Source organism: Crocodylus siamensis, chromosome 5 (assembly GCF_052110815.1).
Source record: "Crocodylus siamensis isolate JL-2025a chromosome 5, ASM5211081v1, whole genome shotgun sequence".
In the NCBI taxonomy this organism is placed as follows: domain Eukaryota; kingdom Metazoa; phylum Chordata; order Crocodylia; family Crocodylidae; genus Crocodylus; species Crocodylus siamensis.
Window position 1 is genome coordinate 12,026,701 of NC_143399.1, and position 23,955 is coordinate 12,050,655.

General features: G+C 44.4%; 1 protein-coding gene across 1 annotated transcript in view; it reads right to left on the reverse strand.

The window, feature by feature from the left end:
- The window catches only part of PLPP3 (phospholipid phosphatase 3), a 71,784-nt gene that overhangs the window by 29,331 nt on the left and 18,498 nt on the right, over nt 1-23,955 (reverse strand). Inside the window, exon 2 of the mRNA XM_090047202.1 lies at nt 2,740-2,897. Within this exon, the coding sequence (XP_089903328.1) occupies nt 2,740-2,897 (158 nt within the window). The remainder of the gene's footprint in view (nt 1-2,739; nt 2,898-23,955) is intronic.

The window sequence follows — 23,955 nt, forward strand, 5'->3', positions numbered from 1 at the left end:
TCGGGGCTAATTCACCTGCAGGGTAAAATTCCTTCATGTTTACTAATTTTTCATTTTTTTCCCCCCTGAGCGAACAAACAACAAATTGTTGCTGACGGGTTTTTTTGCACGTGGCCGAATGAATCCACTGGATAGGCAAACAATGGTTGAAATCTGGCTTTGCGTACTCTCTAGCTGCAGGAAACCTGATAGTGTTCTTGGAAATGAAGAGAAGAAAGCCAAAGGATGAGTTGGAAAGGGAATCAGCCACCCGTTTGGCAGACCAAACAAAACAGATATCCTTGACCCATGTCCCTGTGAGCACCCCTTGGCATGAGAGGGAATGCCACTGAGATGCTATAATTTACAAAGCAGATGACAGGACAGCACTGCTGAAAGGCTCAGATGGACTTTCAAAGGTTTCTCCGAAAAGAAAAATCTTACAAGACAAAAGTCTTCTTGGGAGGGTCAGCACAAGACCTCTCCATAGAGACTAAGCTGGGATGCTCTGCCTTATGGCTGGCAAAATCCTGGGGAGGATTCACCAGATTCATTAGCGTGACAATGCCACAGGGGCTGTGACTGCCAGGGCCCCAATTCCCCTGCGGAAATGACCTTGGAGAAATGACCTTGGAGTACAAGGAACAGCCAATTCATGTGAGCAACTGCTTTGAACAACCCGGGTGCGTGTGAAGCCATGGTGTAAACCCATAGGCATCATTTCATCCTAAGCACAACAGCCGCTTTGTTGCTTCTCTGACAAAGAAGGAAAAACAAGGGAGCCTGACTTCATTTCTTTAACTTCCCCACCTGCTTTAGCTGGCAGAACCAGGAGAACAACTGACACCCCCAGGCAAACACCTGAGGACTGCCTGCAGCAGGTGTAAGGGAAACTTCGTGACTTTTCATAAATGCTGGGGGATTTCCAATCCAGATAAAAATGCCTAAATCAAAAAGAGAGACCAGATGTTCTATTCTGTGCTCTGTGCCAGACCAAGGGGAGGTTGTGGGAAGTTCAAAGCAAACTCTGACCCCACCCCGAGTCCTGAGGGAGCTTGAGCCTGGCACCCAGGTAAATTCAAGCAGCCTCAGCACTGCTTTAATTAATGCTGGCAGCAATGAATCCTTGGGACTCCTTGTTGCAGCTCGGGGTGCAAAGACTTCTGCCCGTGCCCACCTCCCTCTGCAGTGAGAGTGGGAGAGATAAAGAAGGTGGCATAAACCTAGGTCGATGCCAACTTGTGCCCCACATCCAGGTTATCCCCATTGCTATCATGAGAATGGAGCCAAAGGGCAAGAGAAGGGGTCAGGGATCTGCCACGTTCAGAGGAGTTATTTTATTGAAGTGAAAGGTGGAACTTCACTTCCTGGTGGTGGTAGAGAAGCCTGTTGAAATTCAGTAATATTTCACCGGGGTGATATCAGGCTGTCAGACCTCCCTGGGCTTGGGCCACTGTGTTTTCATTAAACAAAGTATGGATGCGAGACAGTGCCACACAGCTGACTCTACCAGGGCTGTGTTTGGCCCATCAGCTGAACCAAAGCGTAATCCCTCAGCACAACAGTGGGAAATTTGATATGAAAAAAGAAATCAAAAGGGATTGAAAAGGTGAGACAAGATCACAGCCAGAGAAATAGCTGTTTCTTCTCGTTAAAAATTTAGGTAACCCTCTCCCCCTGCCCAGTAGGTTTAAATTGCCCTTTAATATAGGTACAGTTTACTATGTGTTAAAGCCTAATGCTACCTCTGAAACTTTTCCATGCAGTGGTTGCCTGCAAAAGCACAGTCTTTTTCTAAAAAAAAAAACAACTGCGTGAAATATGGAATAGGTAAATACCACAGGAATTACTCGAATTTGGATGAGACATGCCAACTCTGTACTGACACTGAATCTTTTGCTTCTATAGTGTATACTTACTGGAAGGTGAGCTAGATCTTAAGCTGGGGAGTTTATAAGTCTTGCCCAAGCAGTTTTTTTTACTTGTTTGGACGCTTCAGAAGTCATCTTAAGTCTTTCCACTGTAAGTTTGCGTTTCCATGTATGCCAAGTCTCGCTTGCGATGAACGGCACAGGACATTTACACCTCATGGCGAGTGCAATCCATATCCCTACAACTAAGCTCGCCCACACTGCCAATCCGGCGTGGAGAAGACGGCCTGCACCGGGACCACAGTCCGGGTCTCTACAGTCCCGGTTCATTTCCTGTTCGAGTCAACAGGAACATCCCCACTGACTTCAATAAGAGCTGCACCAGACGTCACGCCTGCTCGGGTCTTTGCTTCGACGGGCCGTATGCACGACAGTGCTTATTTGTACGATGCTTTCGTGAGGACGAGACGCTTTGTACAAAGCCGGCTAATCAGCTACTAATTACCCCGCTGATTATTAACTCCCGGTTAATTTCACAAGAAATAAATAAATCAATCAATCCACCCGTGTGTCTTCAGTAACAATGGATTTTACATCTGAGCAGCCGACCTCAAGGTGAAAGGCTCCCTCTCCTATTAGCAATCCCTTAAGCCATCCTTTCATGTTACTGGGGGCGCAGGATTTTCACTTGTTCAAAGCAAAGTCCTAATGCTGCATCCTTACTGAGGACTTCCGAAGGAGAGGTTTTCTGGCACAGTGCTTTTGTGTGGACTGCCTGAGCTATTTGCAACCAAGTGCTAACGGAATTCAATTAAGGATTAAGTCGGCATGTAGGACAAGATGAGGATGCTACAGCATCAAAACAGTTGTATGGATTCATTTTACTTACAGCAAGGATGGCGATGAGAATGCCTGCAGCGCAGAGCACAGCGTCGTTAATCGTCTCGCCTGTTTTCAAAGGGTACTTGATGCTCTCGTCGTCACAGTAGAAGCCCCGCTTATACGGTGGAATCGTGCTGGTTTCAATGATCAGGAAGGGCAAGCCAGCTAATCGGGGGAGAAGAAAATAAAACAGAAAAGAAAAAAGCCCCAGCATCAGTAACACGGATAAATATGAATGAGCTGAGCAAAAAGACCCCGAGGAAAACAACGCAGCACAGCACTGATATTGCTTTTCTGACAACGTTTCCAGTGTTAGGAATTATTTTTACTAAGTTTCTCCTGGGATAACCTATGGATATCAGAGGCACTTGCTGCCTAGTCCCAGTTAAGTCTTGCACGTTGCAAATATTAACTTACAGGAACGAATGCCAACATCATCCCCCCCCACCCCGCCAGAAGCAATGGAAAAGAATGTGATGCTATTCTCTACAGAGAGCTTGATGCTATAAATACACCACCAAAATGTCTCTTTCTCTCGTGACATGCTGCAGGAGGAGTTACTGTATAAGCAAGCAGGAAAATATCAGGATATGGTAAGCTCAATCTATACTACCTTTGATACTGCATTAAAAAAACAAAACCCCAAGCTGTTTTAACATGGTCTGTATTTATTTGTATCTAAACAGGTTTCCAATTCAAGCTTGCTGGCTGGTAGGAGAAGGTACATATATAGACATCCACAGAGCTATCTTCTCTTATTCTTAACCCCGCTCAGTGAGTTTCGTTATAACGCTCGCGGTCGCCATCTTGGGTCATCAAAAACTTTCGGTTTTGCTTAACGCTCGGGTTTTCAGGAGCCAATTAAGAGCACTAATTGGGGGTTGCCTGTACATCCCATCGCAACCACAGAGAAACTGGTTGTGACACAAGCTAATGAAAGAAAGGTCACTGCAGTTGTTCCACCGGTATAAGGCAACCGTTGCCACAATATTATAATACTATTTCAGAAAAATGTAGTAGTGTCTCAAAGTGAGAGTAGGGGACTGGATCTCTTTCACAGCTGCCAATTCCACTGTTTGATCGTGGGCAAGGCGGTTAAGGCTCGATGTGCCTCAGTTTCCCCATGTGCTTTGCCACTGGCTTAAATAATGGCACATCTGATGCAAAAGGCTCCTCAGACTCTACAATTCTTACAACTGGTCTGGACAGACGAACAATTACACTGTGTTCAGCTCTGCGGCAGGACTTACTGGGCGGGCATGCAGGTGAGCAAATTCACCATAACTGTGCCAGCGCACTTCTCCTGCACCAGGTGAAACCCAACTACAGTGAATTACCCCTGAATGAAAGCGGTAGTGCAATACTGCCGTTTAGCTTTCACTTGCGTCTGTATTCAATGGATAGATGAAACAGTAACAGCAGAGTCAAGCCCCACCTGCTTTCCAATGTCTGATACGTCTATGCCCAAAGACTTTCACAATCTACATTTGCAGGGAAAACGTTTCCCATCTGTGAACTGCAGCCCAGTTGAGACAAAACCAAAACGGTCTTAACAGTGTACAGCCACGCTACACAACAGGCTAGTAGAAACCCCTCACCTACTCCTGCCTGACACTACAGGGGGAACTCATTTAGTTAAGAAAATGCAATTACCCCAGGCGGCATTTGGTCACAACACCATGAATAACACCTGTACTGTCGCAACAAGGGTCACAGGATATTTATTGACCACTAAAAGGGTTAAGAGTCTGTGGTTTGTATTTACACTCTTGCCGCTTTTAAATGATCCGATTTGTTTCTTTGAATTTAAGAAATGTCGCTCATTGGTTTTGACTTGATTTGCCCAGAGCAAATTTTTACAGTTGTCATAAACGACTATGCTGTTAATTAGCAAGGACTCTGCCCAGACAGACAAAATTAAAGCGTTGTTCTAAAAATGTTTTCCATTTGCGTGTAAGTAACACATTTATTTTTTGTAAACCATTTTGAAGTCCCTTCATTTCACTTTAACAGAGTTGCCTAATCTATAGTTATGACTTTTTTTCTGACAGCCTCAAAGAAAAGCAATCTGTAACGTGAAACATTTAACTCTGTTCTGTACACACACACACATAAATAAGGCTGAACTGTCTTCCAAGTCGCCAGGCTATAACGGAGACCATAAATTAACATACTGCTTCAGAATATCAAGCACAATTTTCTCTAAAAATACTGGAAACGGGTAAGAGTAAACACACAGATCCAGGCTCTGTAAAATGGACAATCTGTTTTGCTCCAGCTCATCTTCATTCCACTACCTAAATATTTTGAAACCCAGCCAACTTGGCCCTGAAACATCTCTCTTAAGCCAGCAATATGATATTAATAGGCTACTTGAAAAATCCTTAGTTTCCCAATGAAAAATTGCAACAGCAAAGCTAATGCTGCTTGGTGCGATCCAGTTTCATACCCACTTGAAGCACCCGTAACAACAGTTGAACACTTGGGGAGTAGACATACCATAGTTACGTGGCTTATTGTTATTTTTCCAGTTCCTCTTTTTAATAGCTTTCACATGACAGGTCTGTAAAACACATGTTCCCACAGACAATAAAATAGATCTGAAAGCTAAAACTGGCTTTAAAAAAAAAAGGACAATGGTGTTCCTGTGCATTATGTGAACCCTGGAATAATAAAGATTTGTTTTTCCTTCATTCATTGAACAGCATGGGGTAGTATTTCCGCGTTTCAATTATATGTATGATTGCCACAGCTATAATAAGAGCATGACTGGCCTATACCGTGTATGTTTTCTTAAAATGCACATAGGCATAGTTTAGAAAATCCAATGGTTTTGTTTTCTCTCCTACAAACTTGTGGTTTAGCGGGATATTGCCAATCGAGTCTTGACATTTTTCCAGAACAGTAACCTCAGATCCCCCGCCCCCTTTTTTTTTTGGAGATTAGAAACATAAACATACCCTCAATAGTTGAATGGATACTGCTCAGAAGACATAACATACCCTGGGGTTAGAGGCTGCTCTTTCAGTTGTAATTATCCAAGTGACAGAAGACACCCTTCTTGTGCCGAAGAGAGTGGCTGCCAGATACCATGCTAAAGATAGCTCTTCTTCCAAGAGGTTATCTCTCAGTCACTTAGACAAGCTATGCTCAGTGTCATCACCGATGCTTTCTGGAACCAACTCACTTTCTGAAGACAGTTAAGTACTGAGGTTACAACCCAGGGCAGCTTGTACCAGTGCCAGCAGCCACCCAAGAACGGGCTTTGCAGAAGAAATGAAAATCTAGAAGAACACAGAAAATGAAGAGAAGGGAAAGGCGCTTTTAGGCTCCCTTAGAAAGACGTTATAGGGTATCATCTTATTTCAGCAGAGAGTTGAACCCCAGATCCCTTCCGTCTCCCTGCCAAGCCCAGAACTGCTGCCAAGTCCTGCCCACTCAGTCCCAGCTCCGCTCAGGCCCAAACACAGCAACTAAGTAGCCAAGATGGCTTAGAGAGGTCCTGAGCGGAGACTCCATTGCTCTGTCCTGGTGCCGATATAAAGAGAACGAAAGGCAAGCCCAAATCTTGCACTTGGGAGGTTTGCATAGCTGCTTTCACCTGAACAACAATGCATCTGAGAACTGAATCTGAGATCTGGCCACCCCCCTAAGGCAACCACATTATCAAATCACTCACCATCCCTGCTTCACATTTCTATATGATAAGTCCAGCAGTCCTTGGCGTAACAAAAGCAAAGGGCGCAGCTAGTAGAAAACAGTTATGAGAAAAGAATACACATTAAAGCAGGGGCAGGCAATTATTTTGGGCAGAGGGCCACTCACTGAGTTTTGGCAAGCCATTGAGGGCTGCATGACAGGCAGCCACGGGCAGATACATATTGATTTTCTACATTTTCAGGGCCCCTCCAGGCTGGATAGAATGGCTTGGTGGGCCGCATCCAGCCCACAGGCCACATTTTGCCCACCCCTGCATTAAAGTGACTGGTTATTCTACATGGCAGGCAGAACAACCCAGAAGGCAGAAAATTATACCCAGGGAGTGGGTCACTCTACCCAAAAGCCATCTCTGGCAAGTGCTTTCATCCTTTAATCGAGTTTCCTATGCTTTCAGTTCCACTGGATATCCTGAGGTCCATGCATCTTCCCTCTATCACTCCTGCAGCAGAAAGGGATCATGGTCTCATTAATGCTAACAGCTTCATCCTGGATGCCTAGTTCATGGTATGCAGACCCTATTTAAAGGCCTCAAGGCAACATGACTTCGCTAGAGGAAGAGCACTTTGTTCCTCAGTTTGTCCGTACAATGCCCTTATATGACAGGGAATGCCGTTATCCCCCCCCAAATGTCAAATCTGAACCACAGAGAGTTTGTACAACAGATTTCTGGACAAGCTGGGAAATTCAGCCAGTTCTCATGATTCTTAGTTCAAAGCATTAACTGCAAGACCATCCTAACCTGTGCAGGGTATTTTTATCCCCACAGGTACAAAAAGGGTTGCTAAAGTGACAAGGCAGCACTGAATACCCTTCATTTAGATACGCAATGAAATGGGGCAGTCCAGCTGGTGGCTCACAAGGGGTCATTGCAGCCTGCAGGGCTTGTCAGTGAAGCTGTTGGAGCTGCTACGTAGGTGGGCCTCTAGAAACCAGGGAGTGAAAGCCACTGCTCACCCCTGCAGACCTTTGCCCACTGCTGAACTTGGGGTCTTTGGTCACCACTGGGAACTCAAATCAGCAGCAGATAAGCCTTGTGATCTGGAGCTAGCCTGCAGAGCCAGATGGACAGCCCTGTGATCTTTTGCTCCACACCACGAACAGAACAGAAACTTCTTTGAAGCCAGAATCTGCACTTCCAAAATCAGTAGGAGTTTCTCCATTGATTTCATCTGTAGTTGGATGAGACTTTGGGAGAAGGGCAGTGTGAAGCAGGTGTGGATATTAATGAATCCTGATAGGTACTAAAGGACTGGGAGGTGGGGGGCGGCTGAAGACTGAAAAATGATGTTGCGTTTGTTGGGAGGAAGTCAAAGTGACTTCCTAACCCCTAGCTGTTGGTGTCCCATGTTAAGATATTTCAGTAAAGGATTTTAACGTATTTGTCTTTACATTGAATAAAGCCCATCAGGGAGGCCAGCCAGATTTCACAATCTTTCTTTCCTTGTTTTAATACCTTTTAATCAACAATCAATTGCTTTTCCATGACTCCCGACACTGCTACACAACCTACATGACACAGCAGGGGACAAAAATATGCTCTCGCTGACCAGCTTCAAATGTGAAGAAAAGGCTGAAGAAAGGACTCTGTGTTGGGTTCAGTGCTTTGAAACTCTTTGAAAAGCTAACACTTGTGCAGATTTAAAAAAAAAAGAGAGAAAGAAAGAAAAAAAACAAGATGAGCTTTCATTGGCCACCCATTGATGGAGTCATAAGGGAGGTGTCACTGTGATGACCCAGCATGGAGTGCTGATCTTCCCAGCCAAAGCTTCACCTTTGCACTAAATTAAACACAGCCTCTTTTTTGAAGTGCTTTCTTTCTCCAAATCTTTAGAAGACTCCTTATTCTTGTTGCTTTCTCTCGACACCACAGGTCAGCAAAAAATTGTATTTCCCATTATGGACACCTCAGCAAAATGTACATAATTGCTCCTGAGCTTTTGCTGCAGATATTATTCACTGTAGTTGCTTTATAATATATGTAGTCCTGACCTCAGGCAAGTTGTTAAGGTTTCACTGCCTTAGGGAATCTTGCCTAAATGATGAAAGAGATCATTAAATAATTCCATTAGGGCTGAGTGGAGTATCAGATTCCTTAGCCACGCCTCACAATATTTCTTTGTTTTTTAAGGCTGGATAAAATCTAGGTGAGATTAAGGGGGAGATGGGAGGAAGGTTCTCACTGAGGCAGTACCTAACCCTCCTGGAAGAACTGCTGCGCGAGGAAAGCAGTAGCAAGGACTGCTGGTAATGTGAAATGTCTTTCCAAGAATACAGTATAAAGGTCCCTCCTTCAAGTCAAGCCTCATCCATGATTCCTGCCATACCAGTACTCACAAGGGGACTATTACTCTTTTAAATACAACAAAAACCGAGCCATTTTGATCAACAGCAACAACCAAGTCTGATCCAATACCTGATCCAAGGCCCAGTGAACTTTATAGGAGGGATCCTTTTCACTACAGGGGGTATTAAAATGGGTTATAAAACTGGAATTCTTACAGGTGCCCAACTACCGCTGAATTTCAATGGAACATGGGGACCTACTTCCCTGAGTTTCCTATGGAATCCCGTACCTAATTACCAACAGTAATTTACTACTTTCTTTACTAATAGTTAAAAAACTGGCTTTGGTTCCCTTTTTAATTGCTGCTCAATCTGTTATTCCTTCAGCTGCCAGCAGTCCAATAGACCTATCTTAGTCCTTGTGGAAAAGTCCTGTGGAAATGAATAGAGATGACTTATTTTTAAAACCCACTTCAGAACACTGAAGATCCTATAGAAAGAGTTCACTAAATTTAAGCCAGATTTAAGCCCTGAGACATGTTACGTCAATTTGAACTGACCTGTACAGGCTTTAGTAGTTTGTTTTCTATGAAATAGATTCTCCTATACTACTCAGACTAACCTTTGCTCCTCTCTGTCTCTTGTCTGTCTGGTATCCTTCCTGCCTATCAAAAGGGTGACAGTTCATTTCACCTTTTTTTAATAAAATGAACATGAGCCAATAGGTAGTGACATCATAATTTAAATCCAGCTTAACAGCATCTATTCACTCATGAGACTGCCATCTGCTATAGAGCCCTGGGAAAGAAGAGGGTACATTTTGATCCAGATGTGACACTATCTGCCTTTTTAAGAACAAGGGTGCTGAGCAATGTTCATCTTTCACTGGATGTTGCCAGTGTGTTAACATACCACCTGGAAGGAAAGAGCATTCAGAAGCTAGATATATGAGCAGGGCCGTCCCTAGGGTGGGGTAAAACAGGGCAACTGCCCCGGGGCCCCGTGCTTTCCCTGCTCGGGCCGCCTCTGCATACAAGTCTAATATTTGTGACTCCAGTTTCACCACACAATGTGTTACCAACAATCCATGTGTACGTGGGTCTTTGTGAAGTGCCAGTGTCTCCAACATGGTGTAGGGAACACCACAGAAGGACTGGAGCTCACGGTAAATGATGTCTCTATTTATTGGTCAGGTGCATTTATTCAGAAGGTGACAGCAAGCGGCCTTTCAATATAACATGGTTAAATCCTGAAAAGCAGTTATGAGTGCAGCCATTCCTGGCTGGTAACTCAAAAAAGACACTGGTTAGAAGACATTTAAACCAAATGGCATTTCATCGCCATTCGCTGGAATCTGAAACACTACAATGCAAACTGTTTCAAAGCTTCAGCAGACAATGCTACACTCTCCTATGGGCTGTTCACTTTCCTGTTCTCAATTAAATCAACAGGAGCTTTGCCATTAACTAGGGCGGTCTTTAAAAGCACTTGTTGCCTATTTACCGAGGTCTACTACACAGTCCAAGATGATCCAGGACAGAATTTCAAGCAGTGAAGTAAGCTATTCCTCCCAGGAGTTTTTCAATTCCTAGTATTAAGACAGCCTTGCGTTAAACCTGTTTTAATTTTTAACAGACTAAAATGCATTAATATGAGTAAAAGGTTCTTCTTTTTTTTTTGCTAAAATATATTTCTATATAAATATCTATCTGTATCTCTATAAATCTGTCTCATAACAACATTCTCAGTCCTGTTACAATAACAGCGCCGCGCACACTTCTTCTGCATGTCCACCACTATCTTTACCCACCATAATCACACGAAGGACTGACTCAGTGCTCCCCTTCCTTCCCACAACACCCTTCTAACCCCCAATGGTTTCCCCAGTCCTTGCATCATCATCGTAATCAGCATTGTTAGTGTCATAGTCTCCACTGTCATCTCTACAATCACCCTCTCCAGTGGTGGTCCTGCCCCTGAATAGTCTGCCAGTGCTTTCTCTTCCGTATGGTCTCCACCATCTCCTCCCTGTTGTCTTCAACTGTCTTTCTGTAGCAACCCTGCATCTAACTAGGTCCCATTTTGATGCAGGGCTTCATCTGTCCGTTTATGAACAGGTTCCTAGTTCTTCACATAGCTCTCCTGAAGACAACCTGGTCCAAGGGGGTTATTGGAGTTCCTTGCTGCTTGGTCAAGTGACCAAACAGCACTGCCTCTCTGGTCCGGTTCTTGAACCCTGTCATCATCCAGAGGAGTACAATTATTTTCCTGCACACCGTGGAGGGACAGTAACACAGGGGGTGGTCGATTGTTTCAGTCTTCCACCAGCAGGTTTGCCTAGGGCAGTCTGATGGGCCTCTGCCCCTCGCTGTTTTTCCAAGCCTGCATGAGAAGTTCCCGGTGTGCTACCTGCCAGTCCAAACCCCTGCTCCTCCTGCAGGTCTCTGTGGAAGATTCGCTCCCGCATAGCCTGGCTGCTGTCGCTGGACAGTAACTCCATGGGTGACAAAATATCTATCACCTTTACCACCTCCTGCATCTTACAGTGGTTCGGTAGGGTTGCCGGGGTCTCGTTGTGCAGACGGTATTTATCCCAGAAGCATTTCAGGACCTTTTAGGATCCCGGCACCTCCATAGTCAATGGGCATGAGTAGGGTGATGTGTAAACTCGCCAGTGTTGCAGCAGGTGCCCTGCAAAATATCTTACAGAGCAGGGTGTTTTGGATTCTTCTCCAGTTGCCAGTTTGCAGGTCTGGCTTGCGTACTTGGCTCAGAAGAACAGCAGGACATTGGCATTCCTCAGCCCCCAAGCCACTTAGTCTTGTCCAGGGTGGTCCTCGCAGCCTTCTGCCATCGGGAGCCCCAGAAGCAGACTCACCTGGCTTCCTGAAGTCTATGGGTGACTTGCTCTGGTGGGGAGGAGACCCATGCAGTGTACAGACCCAGTGGTAGCAACCCTGCCCTCGTGAGTGCCCGCACCCTGAAAGGTCCCGTCTGACCCACGCTGCCTAGATAAATACAAAACTCTGGGTTCAAAACAAGCTAAGGCCATGCTGAAAGGCAAGCATATTTTCTAGAGAGTGAGTATACATTACAAATGATAAAGTGGTTGGGAACGAAGACAGCATTTTAGAGGAGCGAAAGCAAGCACTAAAATGTAACATGCATTTTACATTTTACATTTACATTTACATGCCCAAGTATCAGGATCTTACCAAGTGCTTCTATAAATCTAAATATTTGGAGGGTAAAAGCCGATATGACACAACTGACCTCACTAGGAAGGGGAATACTTGTTTTTTTCAAATGGTTTTGCAAAGTGTCCAACAGTCATGGAAAATATACTGCATAAGAGATACACCAAGGAGACCCTTCTGTTTTCAATTATAACGGTGGCAAGCGCAGTTCGCTATGCTGGTCGGTGGAATTTTGGAAGGAGCTTTGCTTCATCATGACTTCTTCGTGTTTGTGTATAAATTGCTCTACTATGACTTTCCTTTCTAATGGAAGGGACCGAAACCACAATAAGAGCCCTGGACTGGAATCCCCCGATGAAGTTCATGATGTGGCGAGCCGGGAGGGGCGAAGAAATTCCACCAAAGAAAAGGGCTTCTGACAGGCCTGGGCTGAACCTTTGAAGGACGTTTCAGAGCTTTCCTTTATAGACAACCTCATCTACTCTTCCCTCGGTACACATTACTTCTATGGACACGGATGGGACTCATACCCCACCTCTGCAACTAGAAAAATTTGCTACTGGAATAGTGGGCCTGGTCCTGCTATCAAAAGCCACTGGAGGTATAGGCATGGAACGTATGGTGGCAAAATTAATCTCAGGCCATCAGCCCTTACTGATGGACTAACTTTAATAGGACTACTGATGGAAGGGTTAATGAATCTGACCCTTCATAAATTAAAAAAAACAACTTATCCAGGAGTCTCTTGTAGCTCAGTGTATCTCTGTCAAGTAGCACAAGCTACAAGCTCTGGCTCCTTGTCCCATTATGCTCATTAGGACCTCCCCACCAAAGATTTAAAAGAAAAGGAGTGGAAATTAAATCAAAAGCAACCAGTCTAAATGCTGAAGTTCAGCAAGTTCCATTTGCAACAGCAACACGGCCAATGCTTATGCCCTGGAAAGAGCTGGCTCACCTTGACAACTCCAGCCCTTTTTCAAAACACATTTTCTGTTTCATCTGTTTTTTCTCCAAAGCGTCCTTTCCCACCTTGAGCTTCCTAGCCAAGCATTTCAGCTGTAATTAAGCATGTTTTTAGAGCAACTGCCCCCTTCCAGCCCACTCCACAGAAGACAAACCCCATGTCTGTAGTGCTGGATCTTACAGTGAACAGCTTCCTGACCCAGTTCTGTCAATGTACCTATTGTAAATGCAGAAACCTTCAGATTTGAAGCAGTAGCCACCTGCACAAATAATGGAGGGATATAACTCCGTAACTGAATACAAGTACTGAAAGCTAAAAAAGTTTGTAGCCCAAAAAATCCCATTTGACCTTCTACTTAAAAGTTCACTAATCCCTTTTAATTCATAATGTATTTCCTCTTTATACATTTGTCTTATGTGATATGCTTTTCTTAAAGAAAAAAGAAGATATACTACTTTTTGGAAGCTCCCCAGAAGAAAATGGTATTACCTGACCCCCGTGATTAACAGGAAATAAAACTGCTCCCCCTTCCCACGTAATCAAGGCTTAATATGTTTTCCACCGATCAGTCCAAGAAACAACAGGTAGTACCAATGATGGAAAAACCACAGGCACAGATGGAGCCGATATAAAGCCCACTGAAGTCAGTAAGTGTTTGACCTCTACGGACTTTGGATGACAGTCTAACAGGCTGTGTCCACATGGAGATGTACTGTTTAACGAAAGCAGAATTGTTAAATTGGCACAATCCACACCTGTTGAATGCAGCTGTACTGCCATGCAGCTGGTTATATTTGTATAGATTACTGCCATGCAGCATGAGGGGTAAACTATACTGTTATAAGGCACCTTTATATCAGTATAACTGGGATTGTACTGGTATGGCTAGCGTACTTAAAGAAGACACCCCTAACTAAAATAGCTTTATGCTGAATATAGACCAGTCCCAAGTAAACAAATATATGAAAAACCCATATTTGCATTCGTGTGAGGGTCTTACGGAAGTCCGTGATCGCTTTCTTGATTGCAGACCACATGGACTTTGCTCACAGAGATTACGGAGACCGTTCACAACTTCCTGACCCCACCAGACTTTGCCCAGGCCGCTCTCATACCAACCCTGGTGCACTTCTGTCTTGGGGGGCCTGCCTGTATGCCTGCATGTAAACCAGGTCTCCACAGAAACCACAGTGCTTTCAGGGCATGGACCACTGTGAAATGGGCAATAGGGAAGTATTAGAAAATCGCATGCCCTCGCCAAGCTATCTGAACCAGGAATGAGCTCTAACCCTCTGCTAATGGGCATACTGAAGTGCTAACTCTTCTGGATTGCCATGTGGCACGCACGTTCAATCTGCAAAACACAGTGACATCGTAGTGTATAGATATGATGGGCCTATTTTCATTTACTGCCATGTGAACTGGCTGGGATATCTATACCGTAACAGAAAGCCAGTCTGGAGAACTAGAAAAATCCCTCACATGCCACTGCTAGTGGTGGATACATCCCTACCTGGCTTACCTGCCCCTCTGCAAATTGTCTGCATCCTTAGGAAATTTATTGATGAATGACTTATATTACCAAAAGTCTATGAATGATTTAAATTATCAAAAGTCTATGGTTCAAGATTTTCCAAAGTGGCTACTGATTTTGGATGGCTTCATTTTGGGGTACCCAAACCGAACACCTTAAATGACCTTGGTTTTTCAAAAAACACCAACTTCCTAAATGCTTGTAATTCCAGGCCCTTTGCAGGTATCTCAAGTGATCACCTAAAATATGCTATCTACTTCTGACACTGCAGCTATGGCTTCAAAATATGCAAAGGGCCACATTAGACCCTTGGTAGACCCTAAGGGGAATGGTGGCAAATTATTTAAGCCTCTGAGAAGAGCCCCAGATGCACGTGGATGAGCCTTGTTCTAGATTTATGCCAAGGGCTGCCCCCACCTGACCTAGGTGGAAATATGCACCTGGTTATTCAGAACGGAGAATCAAAGGCAGCCACATGTGACACTGCACTTTGCTATTCCCTTGTGTGCCACTGGGTACAGAAATTGGTGTGCTTTACCCATGCTAGCAGGATGGACCTTCAGGTAGGATGGACCTTTGACACTACCCAATTTACATTTTGGCACAATTTTCCTATCATTATCAAGCTAACCCTATTACAATGCAGCTGAGATCTACACTGCAGTGGCAAATACCTACTTGCTAATAAAGTTCACACTACAGGGGGTTGATACTTTTCCCAGTTGCATTTGCCATCCAGAGATGTAACGTGCCGTTTCATACACACCTCCTCCTGCCACTATTTGAATCAGGCTCCAGTTTGCACCGAATCCTAATGGAGCAGGCAACAGCGAGGCTGCGATTCGGTTGTACTCGAGGGACACAATGTGGATAGTGTTCTTTTAAAAATGAAAATGGATAACTCCCAACTTCCCTTTTCAGACCTCTTGTAACAATGCAGTGCCCTGCTGTCAAGCAATGTGTGAATAAATTGGGGAAAAAAGGTTAAAGAAGCCCAAGGGAATGGCAGTCCCTTTTTCTTTACTGCAGTAAATTTTGACAAAGACTTCACTGTTCCCTCCACTTTTTCTGAAGGGCTTAGTGCCAAGTAACATTATTCCCCTTCACCATGGTACTGCCATGAAATCAGCCTGGTATGTTTGCCTGAAACTCGTAGGTTTTCATAGAAATTGTTTTTTTCTCAACAACTGCCTTTGTCAAATTAGACATGAAAAGAGGAGGAGAAGCGCTCAGGCTGAAATCTAATCACGGGGACAAAGCACTGAGCAAATGCCACAGCAACTACGAGAAAGCACAAAAGACATCTGAATTCAGCTCTGCACAATACAGCTCCCAGAGTTCATTAAAATGTATACTCCCTTCCCAGACAGTAACAATCTGAAACCCCTTTACCGCCTACCTTAATAACACTGATGCGCAGAACGCACTGTAACTTAAAACGATGTCTATTTTAAGCCGTCGCACAAAAGTGTGTTTGCCATACCAGGGATCAGTTTGTTTGAATTGCTTTTAAATAAAAGACTATAGTTGCTCGTCTTGCAGGACATCACAGAAACGAGAGTTTCCAGCTCCCACTAAAGGGACAAGAACTTTGATGGTTCTTAAGCCGTGTCCTCCGCTTCCCGTCTGAGCTGCCTTATTTAGAGACGAGCGTATAGATGTTCTAGTTCTCATTTGGGGCTTAAAGAGACTTGATTATTCAACAAACCCGCCCTTTTAAAATCCTGTCAAAAGGAACAATTTGATGCTTTTCAATGCTTACCATACAAAATGCTGAAAGACCTGCACACTTCAAAAGCTTCCCAAACTGAGCCTGGACTTGGCAGGAGTTCGTTCGCTGCCTATGTCTTTCTGTGTGTGGCTTGTAATGACATGCAGACCTGATGCCAGATCCTAATCTACTAAAGGCAACTAATTAACATGCTGCTGGAAGATTCACAGGTAGCTAAATGTCAAGACTTATGCAAGAGACATACCAAACATCACAGGTTTGTTTTATTTTTTTGGAAAGGTAGGGAACCACCGGTGGTATGGCAAAAAGATGCTCCTGGGATACACAGAGAAGAACCGTGATCGAGTGTCCCTGTGCTTTCTACTCATGGGCCACGAATGAATGGGTCAGATCCTGAAATATTTGCCCAGGCAACACTTGTGTGGTTTTGCTAGTCAGTGGGAGTCCTGCCTGAATGAGAGCTGAAGAATCAGGTCCTAACTCTGTTACAAGCTCAGTCATCTCACTGTGGCTATTTCACAAGTATGCCCATGCCATTATTTTGAATGGGGGTTTTATTTCTCTAGACAAATGTCTCCTTGGGAACTAGATTGGCTCAATGAAATGTGTTTTCTTTATGACTTGATTAGAATTTTAATGCAGATCTTTGGAAACAAATGACTCCAGTATATAACAAAACTCTCTTTCGTTCCCCCCTCCAAAGCCAAAAAATCATCCAGGAATCCAAGTGAAGTCCTCACCAGCTATTTCTCAGCACAGCGTCCTTTTCACTCACTATTACACAGTTCAAACTAACCTTTTCTCCTCATCCAAGCCCACAAAACTGCATTCCTTAGTATTAAACAGCCTCCTCCCCTATTGGGATACCCTATTACAAACAAACAAAGCATTCTCCACCTAACATTCAGCAAAGCGTTTTGCATATAGACAGCTGTTCTGCAACTAGGAGGGTATTAACCGATGGTTATGAACCAATTATGACTTTCCAGCACTGCAAGGCGTTATGATTCAGTGTAATTTAAGTAAGCAAAATGCGCATTGATTTGAATGTGATGGTTTTGATGGTTGGAGTGAAGCAAGCTATTACTCAGGAAACTACGTCTATTTGCTTCCATACTCATGCAGCAGGCAACAGACTCAAGTGGGTTCAGTGAGTGAATCTATTTTACAGGTATAGGCTTCTTTTGATGAAAGCATCCCCTTCCTTTGTGGGAATCCAGACCCATCAGATCTGGGCATCATGGCATTAACTATTAGGGGTGCTGTTCAGTTTGGATTCAGCCCAAATCGGGGACGGTGATTCGATTCGTTGATTCGGATCACTGTCCCTCATCCAATTTGGCCAAATCCAAATCTGACGATTTGATGCTGATTCGGGGAATCAGTGATTCGGCCACAGACACAGCTTTAAATGTTTTTCCTACATACCTCGCGGTACCAGCACAGCTTGTGAATGCTGTGATGCTGGTGCAGATGGAGTGTCCCACGGGGGGTGGTCACACACACGCTCAGTGGCAAACCAGGAAATGGTAGTACTTCCAGTCCACTTCTGGGTCTGCCGGGGAGTGCACTGGGTGCCCCCCACCCCTCTGGCTCAGTGACTGGCCACAGGAGACCCCAGATAACCCCCAGACCCAAGAGGCACCAGTTGCCAAACTGGGGGGGGGGTGCGCAAGGGAAACCCCCTGTACGCTCGCTGGCAGACCCAGAAGTGGACCTGAAGTGCTTCTGGACCACTTCCGGGTCTGCTGCCGAGTGCACTGGGGAGCCCCCCACGCTCCTGTGGGACGCTCCATCCACCCCATCATCGATCACGAGCCACCCGGCACCTTGAGGTATGTAGAAAAAACATTTAAAGCTGTGTCTAGGTTCGAATCACTGAATCTCTCCGATTCGATTTGGAGGGTTCTGATTCAATTCGGAGAGATTAAAGGGTCTCCCCCGATTCAATTTGGTTTCAGAGATTCGGCCATCGAATTGGGCTGAATTGAATCAGGGACCGAAGTTTCACACAGCCCTAATAACTATCCTTGAGAATGCAAACTGAGAACTGCAATTATTTGGAAATATGCTATGATGTAAGGATTTGTCATTCTCTCAAGTGCAGTTATCTGAAGAGGCTATGGTAATCGAGATATCCAAGCATCCCTGTTTATCGTCGCAATTGATTTTCCATTGCTTAAGATTCAAAGCTTTTTCTTTCTTATCCCATTTGACACTCTTCTACAATTACTTTAGTGCTCTTCCAGTTGCTGGATTGAATGCATTCTTCTGATAGCCAGTCTCTATCTAGCCAACAACTTCTGGTGCACCATGACACCAATGACGTGTGAGAACTACAGCACAGAAATCTGTTATCTTCTTTGTGAGCTCTAAGTCATGCGAACACGGCGCTGACAGGTTGTGCTGTCATTGTCCTTCCAGGCTATTTCTCCAGGCATAGCCTGTGAAAAGTTTAGGCTTTAATGTCTATCTTGGATTTGGCCTCAGTCTCAGAGCTAAGAGGCAACTTATTCTGGAAGCAAAGAGTGGGAATTCATTGGACGACTTGAAGCCAGAGAACGGAAAAATGATAACGTGTATTTAACAACTGATCGGTGTTACTAGGACATGACCTCGGACTCCCAATGGGCTTGATGTTCCAGGACGCCAACAGATCAAGCAAAGCTCAGAGGTAGGTTTGTTAGCATGTTAAGCTATATATTAAACACACATGTCAAACAGGCTGTCAAATGCCCCACAGTAATACAATGCAGCAGGAAGGCAACACAATCGCGTGCCCGACCACTGAAAATCACTGAAAATGTAAAGCTTAAAATCTAAGTCATTTCCAAAACAAAACGGGAAAACAACTTGATGATAATTTTGGTTTACACAGCCCACCACCCCGCCAACTTCTGCAATTTTGCAACCACATTTTCTCTACTTTAATAATATTTTTCTCCCCTGTTCTGGCTTCAAAGAGTCCTATAAACAAGAGGAGAAAACAGCCGACATCCTAGTATACTGTAGTGCACTGAAGAAATTGTGCATTTGGGTGTACTCACACAGAGTAAGTTTTACCACCCAGCTGCCTGCCTACACAGGGGAATTAGTGAGGCTGACTGTGAACAGTGGGTGAAAACTGGGATCCGCTGAAGTCAACAGCATTGCTGCTGAGCGCCCTGTTTTAAACAAATTGGGAACAAAGAGAAAAATATTTGTTTTATATCAACGGTGTCATTACACTTATTTAAGCTGAACATATTCTAGGCAGTCGCAGGGTCCAAGACAACATTTAGCCAATGGGAACATCAGTGTATCTAAATATTTGTATTATTTTAGCATCAGTGGTGAGAGAAAGATAAAAGGTATTATGAAAATGCTGCAGCCCCCATTGTTTCCGTATTCTACCATACCTGATAGCACCTGCTTCCTGGAAACGTCCTGGTTTGTCTTATTATCTGTAATATTTCTTGTCTGTAACCTGCTTTAAGCTTTACTTTGAAAAGCTCTTAAACAAGCTCAGAGCTACAAGATGCCAGGCAGTAAAAGCGTTTAAACAGACTTCCATGCTCGTTGTACAGAAAAGTGTGTAAAGTAAGCCTGAGGATATTCAAACCTCAGTGGTTACCAGCATGATATAGGTTACCTAGCCATATCCAGCTGTCCCTGCTGCCGTGCCAGAGAATAAAGTTTAAGGCCACACTTTTCACAAGCAAGTAGTGAGCTGGAGAGTCTAATCTGAGATATTTTAAAGGATTTTCACCAGATTGGTGCCTGATTCAGTCTTAAAATCATGCCCCTCTGCTTGGTCACACAAATTCACCAGCCTGTTTTGAAAAACTTAGCTTAAACCAGCTCTGGGGTTATGAAATTCTTTGGCCACTTGGCATCTCCATCATATGAAACCCCCTCCAATTTGGGGGTTGTATAAACTGGCTTGTAAGTATCGGATCTGGGTTGAAAATTAAAATCATGATAAAAAGAGAATTTGCAAGAACCTACACAGACTGTTGTCTGTGGGACTCGCACGGCTACAGCACAGTGTTGTTCTTCTGATATTTAGCAATATTGGTTCTTAATTACCTTTCATTTGTTTTACATCTGGAATGAAGCACATCAAGGTTTCAAATGGTCTTCATAGAACTAACTTTCAAAAGTATTCCTGTAACTTTCAGAAAGCTCAGCTTTTTAAAAAGAAATCTGCCCTCTTACAGCCAAATGACCCTATTGACATCTAGTTACTAAAGTATAACTGAGGGCAGCAACTGAAATGTACTTCTAACTTGTATCTACACGACAGAATACAATCCTTCCAAAGACCATGTTGCCTTCCAGCATTATGTCGAAAGCATATCTCAAAACTAAATAGAGACTCTACTGATATTGGGCCTTTCCCAATGAAGTCAGCAAGAGATTTCCATGGACTTCGATGAATGCTGTACTTGACCAGATGGTAGTACATACGAAATATTAGAACTTGAGATCTTTAACACAGAACCTATTTCCCCGTACCAAGCAGACCAAAGGTGAACCCTTGAGGCATGGGGCAAGTCATCTCTGACAAAAAAGATCTTACTGGAGATGAAGCAAAAGAAGTAACAAATACTGTTAATTTTTGTGCAGAACCGCTGCTGTTCCTTAGCTTTATTGGTTGTCGCAAGTGCTTTATGTGTTCAGCCAGAAATCAAAATGAAGAAATACGAGAGGTGGGATTTTCAAAAAGCTCATCGGCCTTGGTGGGTCTTTGCTCCCAAACAAGTCCCTGAAACAATTTGGTCCCCAAAACCTGTTGGGCATGTCAGGTATATTTAAAAATACAACGCCACCTTAACGAAGGATTTTGTACTTTTTCTTCTAACTTTCACATACATCTCTCTCAAAATGCAACTGTTTGCTTCTAGTTCTGTTTCTAATGCCTTTAAAAAAGGCAGGGGTTTTTTGCTCATCCATTTTCAAACCTCTGCATTTTCTAATCTTCAGAGAGGAATCAGTCTTTGGATTGCACTTTTTGAACTTTTCTCTGCTCCCTCCCCCTTGCAAAATTGCAAGGCTTGCTGACATCAGCAGGCTGGCAACATACTTCAACCCTTGCATTTTTTTTTCTCCTAATAAACCTTTCAGTGTATTTGACCGGACATAAGTCTTGTCCAGTCATGAAAGCTTTTTACTTATCATTAGAATTTTTTTAATAAACTGGAAGGAAAAAACACAGGCCTGATATTTTATTGCTTCCCTGTGCTTGACTTCTAGATACCTCGGTTTTCTCCAATTTGTACTCTTGCTAATCCATTTAAGTGAGATTTTTTTTAAAGCCTCAAGTCTTTGGCCAACCATCTTTCCCTGGATAATTTATAGAAACGCTATGCCTAGGAGGCGGGGGAAGGAGGCGGGGGACATGGCTATGCCACAAGAAGGACAGAAGAAGTGCATCCACATATCAAGTTCTCACATTCGCTTGCAGGTTTGGAGGACAGGGGTTTTTCCCTGGCCACAATTACAAAACAACAAACAATGTCTAGGAAGGGTCATAACCAGTTCAGTTCTCATTTATTCAAACCAGCTGGGATCCATAAAAAAATAACTGGGTGGTTGAACTGGAACGTTTCAAACAGCTCACACCCACTCCCCCTCCTCTTCTATCATTGTTATTTCTTTGCATTGTGGTGACTCTGAGAGGTCCCATTGTGCTGGGAGCTGTACGTCCATAATGGCATAATCCGGTCCTCGCCCGGATGAGCATATATTTCTCTATTTCCCAATGAATGCAGATGAACCTTCGTCTCTCTTTGCTGTCTCCTGTAATCCTAGAAAGAGGACAAGGATACCCCTTTCCTCTTATTCCTTCTCCTTTTCTACCACTCTCCCTTCAGCTGCTTGCTTATAACGTGCCCATTACCACGATGCCCAGGGAGCTTCCTACACTGCCTGTTCCTCCTAGAGTATGTCTACCCTCTCCCGAACCCATCCTGCTCACTCTCAAGACCTTGGTGTCCAGGGTGGTCCCCAAAGCAGCTCAGCATTTGCAGGGCTGGCATCTAGAAGAGGGAGCAGGTGGGTAGGTAGGGCTTGGGAGCAGGTGCCCATGGGGAAGCGGTGTAGTCATACTCTTAGTCAAGCAGTGGTGGTGATGGAAATGATTTTCCTGACTACTTTGTTACAGGATCATGACAAGACTGATGGGCAATCAGACAGAAATACAGGCCAGGCTCCTACAGAGGAGACTGGGAGACAACCCCATCTGTGTGAGGGGAGCAGGGGAGGGGGAAGAAAAATTTTTTTTTAATTATTCCAAAAAATGCAAAGTCCCCAAATATCCTTTTTGGTTCCAACATGGGTAAAGAAGAGAGACAAGCACCTACGGCCAATTCCCTCACCTGTAAAACAAAAACTTGTTGTGTTAGGAAACATTATATTTCGCTGCATGCATCTCATGGATTTCTGCTACTCTCCGAGTCCCCCGGATGCTTCACCAACTCTAAACGGCTCTCGAGTGAAGCCAAGCCTCAGCCTTGCTGCTCAAAAGCCTCTTTGTTTGGACTTTCTTTCCAAATCAGCGTATCCTGAGATTGAACCCCCAATGCTTTTTAAAGCTTAGATGCCTTGGCAGCAGAAAGATCTGCCAGCAGGTCTGTGGTCCTGTAATAGCTTTCAAAACCTCAGTGCCGGGGCACGTACATTGCTAAGGAACTCATTTCAAGTTAAAAAGAGAGGGTGCGGGGGAAAGAAAGTATTGCAAAATTACTTCAAACAACCCTTTAATCATTAATTGCTACCAGAAGAGCTAAATTACACCGCCCCCCTCTCCTGATTAAATGATAGCCTTAATCAGCCTTAAATGACAGAGGTTAAGATAGACCCACAAGCTTAAAATGCAGGTTTTCCTCCAAAGTTGGAAAACTTTAAAAGTAAATGGGAAAAGTGCTACTTCCCCACGGGGAAATGCAATCACAGACCCCCCCCCCCAACTTTTGCATGACAGGACCTGCGGTTAATGCGGGAGGTGCAGAGTTCAGCTCTTAGGCATGGGCTTCCTGAATGACCGGAAGTAAGTCACCCCACCTCCCAGCCTCAGGTTGCCATCTCTCCCTGCTTGTATGTGTTGTTCCCTTATCTCAGGGGTGTCAAGACCCCTGGATCCAGGCTGGGGGGGCTCCTCTAGCATAGGTGAGGGGCCTTACGTTTGACACCCTTGCCTTACATTGTAAGCTCTTTGGGGCAGGGACTTGTCACTTGCTATGTACCTGTCAAGCACAAGAAGAAGAGGTTTCTGGTCTCTGTTGGGACCTTTACATGTAACAGCAATGCTACCAACAGCGTGTAACGGGGGAGACACTTCTGTTCAGCACCACGGTAAGCACTGCCTTGCCTGCATGCTGGACCTCCGTGACAGCGCTCTGCAGATGTGCGTGGCAACATCCCTGGTGGCAATGCAGTTCTGCCAGCAAAAGGTGGCCTCTGATGCCGGCGCTTCTGTCGGAAAGGAGCTGTTGGCCAAAAAACGCCTTCTGGCAGCAGAGCCTTGTCCACGCCGAAGGACCCAGCCCCTTGAGCAGCTGAAACAGTGGCAGCTCCACAGTGTAGACGAAGCATCAATCTAGCCTCAGTAAGAGCCCCAAAATAGTGCTGTAATACATACAGCTGCACCGTCACTTCATTTACACGTGTGGCTTTGAGGTTAGTGTGACACTGAGCTAAAAGCTTTGCATCCAAGACTTCGCAGTTCAAAGCACTTCACCAAAAACAACCAATGATTTTTTTTTTCTCCTTTTCTGATGCCTGAGCCCAGCCTCTTCCTACTAGCACCAGCG